General features: G+C 36.6%; 1 protein-coding gene across 5 annotated transcripts in view; it reads right to left on the reverse strand.

Moving 5' to 3' along the window:
• The window catches only part of LOC137001147 (uncharacterized), a 300,011-nt gene that overhangs the window by 145,189 nt on the left and 141,643 nt on the right, over positions 1-13,179 (reverse strand). For 2 of the 5 annotated variants that reach the window (XM_067359476.1, XM_067359474.1), the window contains one exon: positions 7,887-9,399. The exons of the other annotated variants lie outside the window; for them this stretch is intronic. In XM_067359476.1, the coding sequence (XP_067215577.1) occupies positions 9,392-9,399 (8 nt within the window). In that variant the 3' untranslated portion in view covers positions 7,887-9,391. Of the gene's footprint in view, positions 1-7,886; positions 9,400-13,179 lie in introns of those variants that run through there. 5 annotated transcript variants of the gene reach the window in all.

Raw genomic sequence — 13,179 nt, forward strand, 5'->3', positions numbered from 1 at the left:
TCTATACTGAACTTGACAAAATTATCAAATCATTATCTTCGGAATTACAAAATTGCGTAACAGTTACGCGATAAATATGTAACATTGTGCACAACACATCCGTTATCCGATGACTACACAAAATCCATCATTTTTCCGCGTCCAACCACATAAAATTCACGAGAGGGAAAACACGCACGCACGCCACGCGTGTTGTGTCTTTTATGAGCGCGTTCCTCTATTTTACAACCGCGATAATCATGGAACAAGCGTGTGCTGCTCTTGCACGAATTGCGACTTTGCACGAAATGTATCAAATAATATTTCATAAATTTGTACCGAGCACGCGTGACGTTTTCATCACGACGAGCAAGCGTATCGTTTGTATAATTTATGATGAGGCTCGTCCTGCTTCCGGAATTTTGCAATTAAAAATATATTCCATTTCAGAACGCGATCGTCGCTCGTTATTCTTAGCAAATGTCACCAACTAGAAATACTGGTTATGGATTCTCGACGAGATTGTTTTCAATCGACTCGTCAGTTTACACGATCGCGATTGGTTTACGCGATCAGAGCCGTAATATATCGACACGCAATGTGGTAATAAATTTTAATTGCTGCTCGTTTATCTAATATTACAGCGATAAGCAAAATATAAATCCTGATGTTTGTATCGATAAAAAGCGGATAATGTTCTGAAATAGATCATTCTTATGACATACAATACAAAATAATTTGAAATTTATAACCAAGATACTGTGCATAAGATTTAAAAAAATCGAACAATCAAAAGAATATTTATTAGAAATAAGTTTTTACTTATTCATTGCAAATTGTTGATAGAAATGTCAAAAATGATAGAATAAACAATATGATCAATAGTTATTAATTGCAGAAGCTATAAATTGTATCTCACAAAGATTTATATGATTTAATCACAAGATTTGAATCTCTACATCGGGCATGCGTAATTTCTCAATATGCATATCAAGCAGAATGTTATGCGGGCGATAAACGTGTACGTGCAATTAGAAAATAAATCTAATCCCAGAGTTTATCGTCCTACGGAAATTCCGATTGACCAACCTCGCGCGATCGCGATACTGCCAACACAATTCAAGCACAATATAATGTCAGCCAGAAATTAACGTAATCACACGTGTTCAATAATTTCCGGATCGCATCTTCTCTTGCCGTCCGTGGCTTGACAAACAATCGATCAGGCGATTAAATTTCCGTGAACACAACGCAAAATTAAGCGATAACTCAGCTCGACGTATCACTGGAATTAACGTATATCATTGGGAAACATCGGTACCGATGAAGTTGTATTGGACAGATAAGTATAATAAATTATATGATATAAGCTGACAACTCTGGAAGCCATTTTCTTAATTATAAAAACCGCAATCTGAACATCTTTTAATTAATATAAAAATTATTAAAATGGTTAAATTGAATTTTGCATTTTTCTCAGTAACTGAAATCTTTAATACAGTGTAACCGTTCTTTGCTTTAATACCTTTTTTAAGCACCGCTCTGGAAAATGATCCCATTTAGAGAGATAAATCGCGAATAACCGGCTTTAGCGTAATCATTTGCACGATTCTGTACTGACGAGCGCTTATTCACCGGTGCACCTGCCCTAATTATTTATCTTCCTAATAAAACACTCGAGAAAACCATCTGGACTCTCGAGGCGGAATCCACGTTGGAAATGCCGACAAATTCGCGCAAAGAGCGAATCACGGTTGCCTCTAATTGTATAAGAGCGCGCCGCTTTGAACCGGTAAGTTCGGTATTAAAATCAGTCGATTCGACATTTTCCAAGAGCAACGCTACGCTATACTGTCCGATCAGTTTAATATCCGGTAGCGTTTAAATCTCGGAGAAAAAGGCTTTCTCGAACGATCCAATGATCCTTTTTCAGACTACCCCTTTCTCTCTTTCTCTCCCATTTTCCAACTCCATATTCCTTCTTGTTATCCTCTTTCGTTTTGAATTCAATCGCGCATGAGTGCAACATAAATATCGCCATCGATAATGGAAAACATCAACCTTATAACAATCTTGTTATCATTCTTAAACACAAGTTAATTTCATTAAGTCTGTCAACTCTTGGCTGTAACGACGCAATTATTTCTTACATCTCAATTGCTCTTAATTTTTCAGTGATATAACTTTTAGGTCAAATCTTAAAGTGTTCTAAGATATTATATAATAATAAATAAAATTAATTAACTTTATTAGCACTAATTAGCTTCAATTCAAGAAATGTAAAACGTACGCTACGAGAGAATAATTGATGATAAAATAATGTCGATAATAAAAGATAAAAACAATATAAATATTTTAATTTTGTTTTCACTTTTTACAAAATATAATTCTTGTTTCTGTTGTCCTAGTTACATGTAAAAAATTTTGATTACAATATTGCGCCACAATGAGCTTCTGTTATCGAATGATCGTGTCGGATATCAAGATCTACAACGACAACGTCGTCGCCACCGGCGGACAAGCAGCGTTTCCCGTCAAGTTTTAATGACAGTTCCCGAAGTTTGGTCGGCTCGGAACAGCGGTTCGTTTCCCGGGCCCGTTGCATGCTTCCGGGCGTTTTGGAAATTAAATTAGATTCGGTGCTCCGTACGTTTCACGTTGGCAACTCGCCTCGACCAAGTAACCGATATCGATATTATTCAACGATCTCGAACTATATAGAGCGAGGAATCACCAATTAACCTTCCAGCAACTTTTATTCTAAACGCGAACGAGCAGCGTTTTTTTATGAGTTTTCCATTGCATAATTTAATTAATTCTTTCAGCCAATTGCATTCCCAGTAATAAAATTTTAATTTTAAATAAATTTTTTATTCTATTTTTCCATTATTATTTACAAGAAATTATATTCTTTAGTAATTTGCCTTTATAGAAAAAAATGGAGATGATGTGAGTGTTTACACTAACTCCATTGCTTGCATCAACGATGGCCAACGAGAGACAACATGTGCGAGCGTATTGGTAAAGAAAGCTCGTATAAAACACGAACAGATAGCAGTAAAAGCCGGAACCCATCTACCGCGCGTCGGACTATGCGAGCGATCCATTAATCTAATTAAACCAATTCATAGTCTTTCGTTTCGGCGAGTGGTGTCTGGAAGCGAAGGGCGAGTCGATCGGCGTAACGATTCATTTGCTAATGCGAAAGAGTTCGATTTTCCAAACCCGGCTTAACATGTCCACGCCTTGTAACCACTCAATGCAGTATTTGGTAAATAAAATCGAATAAAAGTTCCGTTTCGTAAAAAGGTTGATGACCGAAATTTACGACACGTTAATAATATTGTAGCAATAATTACAAATTATGCGTTTGTTTTATTTTTCTATCAATCACACAAATTTCAAAAAATTTACATGAAAGAAGTAATCGACAACTTTGGAACTTGACACGACCTCGTTTGCGTTATATGCAGGTTACACTGAATGCATGGGCCCGCATGAATGCACCGTGCGGACGTTGCATTGGGGTGCACGTGCACGTGCGACCACAAACGCGCGCGTCCGACGTGAGATATCTCGATAATTAATCGGCGAGCGAGTAGCGCGTGCGCGCGCGTGTGTGTCTATGCACGTGCATAGCGCGGCGTGGATCGATGCGTCTCTATCTCTCTCTCTCTCTCTCTTTATGGAACAATTGCGTATCGCAGCCGTGAAATAGCGTATTCGAACTTCATTCGAGAACATCCTGATGCCATCTCGCTGCCAATTACACATCGCGCATATAATAAATCTATACACGAAGAGCAGAAAATTGTATGCGAGAAATTACTTTTTACAAAAAATATGAATAAAAGTCCGGGATCCGAGAATAATTTTCGAAATAAAGAAAATATGTATAGATAAAATGTATCACGAATAAATCAATCGAGTGTGCTCAACCAGAGCTGCGGTGCCAAATGCACGCGCGGATAATTGCATAAAATTGAGCAAAAATATGATATACAATTTTGCATCATGCATAATGACAAGCACAAGTGTACGCACAAAATAATACGCACGATTTGTTACATCGCCAAAAATAAATTAAAATTGCAACTTTCCACGCTGTTACGCAAAGTTACACAAAATTGTCATTTGCCTTCGCCTGAAAATTCGGTCGAGGCAAACTTTTATACGTGGTATGACGCCATTTTCCACTCGATTTATAAATTGCGAAACGGGAAAGCGGTATCGCTGTGGAGCGACGTTCTGCGCTACGCGATCGTTCGCCAATTCCAATAAGACTCGGCAACTGGATTTTCATAAAAAAGTTTGACCCCGCCGGCGGCGGCAATCGCGCGGCATCCGGCTTGCGAAAAATACGAGAAAAAAGTAGTCGAATAATTTCCGCGCAGAACTTTCGGGTATTCCGGTATTACGGGAATATACGAAATTCTCCGGTTGCTCGTTATTGGACATAACGTCGAAGATGTAAAAGACCGCAGAGAAGAAGGAAATATATATGTATATCACTATTTAAGGTTTTGCGAATTATAAAAATATATTTTTCTAATATTTTTAAGATATAATTTAATTCACCGATATCTTAAAAAAATTTGTTAAGATAAAGTTTTCTTTTCTATGAAAAATAAATATGTTTAATTTAGACTATCCTTTTACATATAAAATTAATTTAAAAAAAATAAAAATACGTCTCTTTAATTTATTTTTTCAAGATCCTGCTCGACAAATATTTATCTAAAAACGATAATGATTACATTTCGATGTACAAATTTGACTCGCAGTTATCGCCAGCTCCCTTTTGAACAAATATTTGCTTTGCATGAAAAAAACGGTATGATATTTAAAGTATGTAAAGCATGCTTTATTTCCTGCACGCCCGCATATATGGATGATACATTAGACTTGATAATACGAACCTAGGAAGTCTCATACGATGTGGCCGCATTATAGTCGATGTTTTCATTAATGTACGTTCGCCCACGACAAAAGTGTATCACGCATTTCATTCATGCAAATCAGAATTTGTAACTCGCATTGCATGTGATACAAATATATGCTAATGCGAGTCTAAGTCTGTTAATGACTGAATTCTAAATTTAGACATGGAGACACCTGTGTTATTACAAATATGAGATAGCAGTTTTTAAAGGTGAGAAAAAGAAATATACATGTTTGCTATTGCGAAAACGATAATTAACAAACATGATAATGACTAATAAAACAGTTTTAGACAATCGCGAATTATAAATATATCGCGTTCGAAGAATGGAAACTGCTTGGAAGAATTTAACCTTCTCTGCTATATATGACATAAAAATGTTATAAATGCGCAAATGTGACAAAGAATAAATTATTTTCAATTTTATTTAAAAAATTCTTATTTTTATGTAATAAAATTATTAATTACTTATTTTGCCATTAATAATTATTTTGTTATTTATATTTATAACTGATTATTCTCATCAACTAATATTTTTTAATAAAGTTTAAACACAAACGAGGAGACTCAACACTTTTAAAACCGCGCTATTTCCTTAAGGAAAGCGGCTCACTACGCATAAATTTAAACCTACATTTTCTTAAAATGGTATAATAACTATTTTACGGCTTCGTTTAATATAAACCCACAGTCAAATTTTTACCTTTTTAATTCACTGTAGCAGTTATTTCGTTTGCCTAAGCGAAGAATACGAGACGAAGAGACTGCCGAATAGCCTCGCCGAGAAATTTTCCAGGCAATTCGACGAGCGGCACCCGCAAATAAAACGCGGCAGCCTGTTTTATGACAAGGGGGAGACAGGGAGGCGAAGCCGTGAAATCGTCAAGCCGAGTAAAGTTTTGCGTCGGCTAAAGTTCCCTGTCGTCGGCAGCTCGCGCGCCGCGGAGGTAAAATCTCGTAATTAACGCGGATGGAAGTACGACCGAGGTAGTAAATCTGTCAGATCTCGAGTAGAGTAACACTCTAAGTTTTTACTGAGCCGACGAAACGGTGCCTTAAGGAAGAAGCGTAAACCGTCGCGAAATGGCAGCAAACGGCATCGCTTCGAAAATGCAAAGCTCGATATTTACGCGACAATCTATTCTGGAAGAGAATCCTTTTAGTGTTTTTATAATAAATTTCATACATCCGTTTCATCATGTTTGTAAAATTTGCTACTAATTAATAAATATACAACTAAATATTAATTATTCAAGAAATAGTTAATAACTTAAAGCCATTATGTTTAAAAATTCCTTGTTTCGATTGCTCAACCTCAAATATCGCGTATGAAATATTGCGAGAATTAATACTATTGCGGATACTCTTCTCACTTTTTACGATCCATCTTTATGTTTTGCATTTTCGCATTTTATCGACAAGTGAAACACATAATTTCCACGCAATAACAATTTGCGCAAAAACGATTATCGCCTGTTCGCAATTCGACATCTGCACGTGTGTGAAAAACAACAATCGGGCATATGGCCAATAATAAATTAACGATCGACCAATGACTTTCTAACGCATTTCAATGGCCATTTCGCAGAATCGAACGGTCGCCGCAGCAGGCATAACATTATCGCTCTCGATAATGAGAGACGATAATCGAGTCTCATCGGTCACGATGGTGGTGAACGCATTATTGTCGCGATTAAAACAGACCGCGAATCATTCGGAGATTTCCGATCCGAGCAACAATGCTCATGATTGTGTAATGCTACGATTATAGCATGCATCAAAATGTCGCTATTTAGCATTGCGCTAAGCATCTCATGCATAATAAATTACAGGGTAATTTTTACATGGCATGTCTATCTCGCTACACATTTACAATTAGAGCGATACGCTATTATTTGTGTGAGAAAAGGTAATGGTCGCGTGAAGGAGTGCCATTGCAAATATTAACAGAACAAAGGACCGCGCACGCTTATTAATTAAAATCTTTCCTCTCTGTCTTAGCGTCAGTGACGTTTCTCGCTTTCGTAATGGCAGAGTGGCGATACTAATAATAACGATGCTCGTGTGTAGGATAATTCTATCGATTTAGCCACGGAGTCATTCTCGATGATACACAATGCAATATAACACAGCCAATGGCACGAAAACAGCGGAAGTCCCCAACTCGATCGTGCGAATTAGGCATCAGCGATAACCGTGCGCAACCGCACCGCATTAACATATATCGGTCGCTTATTTTGAAAGCGACGTGGCAAGTGAAATTTCCGTAACATGGAAATTTAATTTACGGCTACAAATCGACGCTATATGTCGATTTTACATTCAACCTTTGATTTATGCCTGTATTATGCGTAGATGTTATGCATAGATTAATGTGTGCATAATTTTAATCGAAACTTGATGTTATAATTTCTCATTTACTGTGTAAATTTCGCGTTATTTTATATCAGAAATTATGCGAAATATTTATAAGCAGTTTTGAGAAAATACTACTAGTTGAAAATTTTTCAATTTAAAAATTAAATATAACCGAAAACTAAACGTGACTTACACCTTAAACCACCTTGTATAAACCAAGTCGGGTCTCTAATGGGCGAAGAGGGAGACATAGACGCAGACGGAACGTTTATTATGCTCCAGGACATTAGTCCCTTCTCGAGCAACACGAGAATTATACATTAATTAAGCAGTAATTAGACAGAGAAATCAAGATGGAAGCAAATGTTCATTACGGTCGCGCGCAAGAAGATTAAATATAAAATAAAATATTTGAGAAAAAATTATCTTTTAATATTAACCCTCGATCACCACCTCAAGCTATAAATTCAACAGTCGTGTCTACGATCAGTAATTTATTTATTAATTTTTATAGTTTATATATAGTCATAAAAATGAAAATATATTACATGCCGCTCATTGTAATATATTCAATGCCGTTTCACAAATTCTCTTCTCTTTTCGATTGTTTCTTTTTTTCTATAGCTTAGTCACGATTTATGGTTTTATCGTTTTACACCTACCAACCAAAATTACATTGCCGTTGTATATTTATTTTCTTTCATAACGGCAGACTAAATAAACAATACAGTAGTAATACCGCACACGATTCCATCCAATATATCGCGTAAACCACGTTGCCGTGGAAGGAGCATTTCGCCGATACATGTTTCGAAAATGATACAACAGAAGAATTTTTAACGCGTCATCCGATATATATTGCATGCTGGGACACGCGATAACGCACGTGTGCGATAAAGCAAGATGTTAATAAATGATCGGCTTTTCCGCGAGATTCGCGCGCGATATTGCGCCAGGCAGCGGCTGAATGCAATGAACATTGCCGCCGCAGCGCAAAATTGCGAAAAACGCACAGCATGCGCGGGACAATTACATCACGACGCGTTGGCCGACGTAATGAAGTCGCATAAGTTACAATCAAGCACTTTACTACGCCGGCGCTTTCGACGGTTGTTAGTTATCGTCAGCTCGCGTTAAACCGCTCGGTCAAACGTACCCGTGTCCATGGAGATAAAATTTATACCCGGTTAACATTGTTAATTCCTCCTCGCTACTACATCGCTCATCGTGCATATACACGCCGTACTGATTTTATATTGTGACGAACGGTTTTTCGTCATGACCACGAACCGCGCGTGATACATTATCTCCAGGGAATTTGCGTTTTTAAATGTATTTAGTCCGCAGACTGTAGACTGGCCTGGCACAAAATAGATTGGAAAAATCGCGGAAAATCAGTGATCGTGATTCCCGTAACTCTGCAACGCTACGTTTTTCCCGTTATTTTACAATTTATACATGTTACAAGTAACACAAAATGTGAATAATATAAATAAATCCAGAATAAAAAGAATTAATGAGCGATATAAAAGCAAAGTTTTTATCTCTCAACACATTGTTCATGTAATTATTTTATTTTCACGCGCCGCAAATAGATTAATATTTCCGGTAAAAATAAATTTTATCAAAAAAATTCACAATCAAACAAACTGCTTGCTAGATTAAATAGTTTGTATAAGAATATTGTTTATAAAAAGTAATATTCCAAGTGTTTAGAAAGAATAATATGAGAATGAGTACAAACACGAACGGCAAAAAACAAGGCATGCTTCTTTTTCACTTTGAGTCAGAAGTGAATCGAGCAGAACTGAAAGAGGACGAGCGCATATAAACGCTCGTTCGTTAGACTAGACGGAAAGAAATATCTTCAAGGCGGAAGATCGCACACGGTAGAAATAACGAAATTACCCTGCCGATGATTAAATGCACTTAATCGTCGGCGCAAATTTAGCTTACTAATAATTCCCAAAGAGAGAACTTGCGCGCTCGTGTACTTTAGCTGCGCGTCGGTTGGCGGTAACAATGAAGGAAAGGCAAATACGAAGAAGAGATAAAGGGCGATGATTACTTACATCTTCCGTCCTGGTTCTCTTTCTCCGCCTCTCTTAACAGTCACTTACCTGAAACAACAAGGAATAATGAAATTAGATTTTCAATTATCCGCTCGCAACTGGGCTAATTGGGCGCAATAAGGGGGAAAAAAATAGAAAAACAATCGCTGTATGCTACACCACTAATTACTCGATGGGATTCTACGCGTTTGTGAGAAACTCGGCTAAAATTTACAATCATCCGCCCAACGCTACGCAATCACATTAGGCGGCCATTGTCTAGACGAAATACCGTATCGCTTCTCGATATACTTCGCTGGAATGCAAGCGGGAGAGTGAGGCGGATCGCAACCTAATTGTTACACGATACGGTGGATGATACGCCGCGGATAAAATTCAGTTGCCAATATCTTTGAAGATTTTTTAATGAAGACAGCAAGTAAAAAGATAAGAAAGTCTAAAAATAAATAGAACACACAGACGACCAGCCCGACAATGTAAATACAGTTCAGAGAACTTAATTACAGAGCGGTTCTACGGAAATTTCCAGAAGAAACGAGAAAAAAAAGGAAGAAAAAGAGAGTGTCGCGCGACGGTCTGAAAGAATATTTGAACGTGAATACGTTTAAAGAGAAGCCTTTCAGCAGCGTAATAGCTCATTTCCGATACGCACCCGGCGGTAGACGGTAAGCGTATTCGTCGAAGCATTTCGCTTGGCCGACCGACCGAGAGTAGCATAAATAGCGGTTTTTCCATTAACATTGGACTCGCAATCTAGATTTGCCCGCCAGCAGCCTCAAAGCCCTTACGGAAAATGATAAGCGACCACTGCCGCAGCTTGCAAAATTCAACTTCCGCCGCACCGTTTAGCTTTGCAAGAAGCTCAATAAGCAGTACCGCATCCGCTTCTATATGCATTAACAAAACGTATATTAACAAAGCAAGTCGTGTACACTATAAAGTATCTTTATAAATCATTCATTTTTTTCTGTATCACAGAAATACTAAAACAGCGATAAAAATAAAAAAGAATACGATTATTTTTAATAATTTAAAGTAATAGCTTCAAAAAAAATCATAAAGCAATAAACATTAATATTATCTTAATGTCCAAAATAAGTATAAATGATACTATGGATAATTACTTTAGTTTTCGTTTTTGTATAAATATATATTGTTATAATAAATTTTTCTCAAATATTTTAACTTTCTATCATCGAAGTTTGAACGTCAGATATTTAAACATTCTGACAGAAAGCGGCGATCAATTAAATTAAATTCTGAATTAACGATTCAACAAAAGAGAGGGAGAGAGAGAGAGAGAGAGAGAGAGAGAGAGAGAGAGAGAGAAAGAGAGAGAAGTGACACAGCGACCACAATAGAAAGTTTCGAAGCTCGATCGCACGATTATACTGTTTCGGCTTTTTGTCGCGCAACCACGTCGGGAAAAGAGCGCATTGTTAGAAAGTACGCTAACTCGGTGACAGGTATAAAATAGTACACACTCTACACTCGACTAATGCACTCCCAAGCTGTTGAATTTCTCCTTTTATCACGGCATCGCTTTAATCGCAAACAAATAGTTATGAAATTTAAACAATTTATTTGAAAAAAAAAATAGATGAGATCTTCAAATATAAAGTTAAACAATTTATTCGACGAAAATAGTTTCCAAATATGAGACATCTAAATAAATTGACAAATAAGAATTAAAAAATTTGCATATGTTAAATTATTGGATCACTAAAATATCTATGAAATACCTATTACATTAAATTATCCATTATACGGTCACACACACGCACACATAGTGCTTATACCATATTCGTTAATTAGCAAAATAATGAGCGAACGTTGATCGCCTTTTCCATGCTGTTAAATCTTTTCCCGCTCGATTAAGCCGTCCGCCACGCCTGACCGTTCTCCAAACTTCCGTTATACCTCCAGAACTAACTCCAATAACGTTCGAAAGTCCTTCGAGACATCGTAAAACCGAAATGCGAGACAAATTAGCGCTCTATGTTACATAAACGACTGGCCCGTGCTTTCAGCGCAATTACTTTAGCAGTTTCTATTTAAAATTCAATCTTAAGCTTTCATTAATACCCAGCGTTAAGTTCTCTGATCCTCATCTCGCAATCATACTCATATTGTTATATACCATACGCTAAGATGTTGCAAATTTTCAACTTTCTAAACGAACCGTACTTCTATAGTTCACAAACTTACGCGATTATGCATATTTGATGCTCCTGCATACAGTTATATAATTAAACCGAGATACCGAGATACTGATTATTACACGTATATTAATTTCGTATTTTTCGTTTCGCGTATATCTATCTGTCAGTAATGTATACATGTTTTTGCATATTTAGAGAAATATATTTCAAGGCAAAATAATTTACTGCTTTTATAACACACGCAACGTTTCCAATAAACAAATATAAGATAGATGTATTTATCACTAAATATGGCGAGAGATACTTTATTTTAATCTTGTTTGTCCTAATTATGATCTCCTGTTAAATTGATATAATTTCAAAGTAAAACTGCTGCGCTCAGCGCTTATTGCAAGAACACGGTCGATTATGATAAAACGCATTTAGTTGATTATTGATAAAAGCAGATTGTTAATCGCGTTGGACGACGTTGAGCATAGAGTGGAAAACTTATCAGCGCGGCTCTCTCGCAGAGAGATGCAAATTACGTTCAACAGGCGCGCGCGAGCGCGCTCGTAACATCGCGAGAAATGCACTAATTAGAGGAACAATAAGTTCCACCATCGCCGCTGCATTACCCGCTCGTGGACTTATTCTAGAGTCGAGCACAATGTACCACTGCGGTATTCGTAATCAACAATGTTGTCTCTTACGTAAGAGCTATTATATTTGCTGAATTCACACTTATGCAATCCTTTTGCGTTCCGCGTTACGTTAGGTGTTGTATTGTGCCGCGGTGGTTAACAAATATGCGTGTCGGCGCTGTTCATCGAGCTGTCGGCCACAAGAAATTATTTTAAATGTTAAAATGTACATTTTGTTCATTTTTATGTCTTGGAATTTTATATCATAATATCTGGTAGATCTAGGACTTTGCTGCGATGCATTGAAATCTTATAGTCTAGAATTCTACACCATTTCTCTGTTTAAAATATAAAATTTTAATACATTACAGTAAAGAATAATAGGTATAACATTATAAGGCATACAAATGAGAATAAAATATACATTTTAACACACTAGACTATTTTTCTCTTCAAAATATAAGATTTCAATGCATCGTAGTAAAGTTCTATGCCTGCCAAATGATATGATATAAGATTCTAAAGCATAAAAATGAATAAAATGTACACTTTATTTTTATTTTTATGCCTTCTTTCGAAATTCTTTTATTACTACAGAAAATTCGCTTACACGTGAAAAAGGCATGATGAAAGATACTAACCGGCCATATATAGTAAAATAAAGATAAAATCTGTGAGAATTTCTCGTCTTGCACTTGCTTGTAATAACTTGAAAGTTACAGTTAATTACACGCTGATGCATTCGATGGCGCAAAGTGGATGGACACATAAATATGCGTGAATTACGTGCACAAATTGGCTATATTACAGCGCATATGCAAATGCACTGTTCGCCGCATGCAATATGTAAAGGATAGTAACCAGAAAATTGAATCAACATGCACGAATATTTTTAAACTTAAATCTTAAACTTTATGACGCAAAGAACATATTTCACAAATATTCTTCACCTACTTTCGCAAGCACGTTCAAAAAGCATAGCTTTATATCATCAGAATTTACAGCTACTTACGGAGTTTCTTATAGATTTTTACGTGTAAGAC

Source organism: Linepithema humile, chromosome 7 (assembly GCF_040581485.1).
Source record: "Linepithema humile isolate Giens D197 chromosome 7, Lhum_UNIL_v1.0, whole genome shotgun sequence".
Taxonomy (NCBI): Eukaryota; Metazoa; Arthropoda; class Insecta; order Hymenoptera; family Formicidae; genus Linepithema; species Linepithema humile.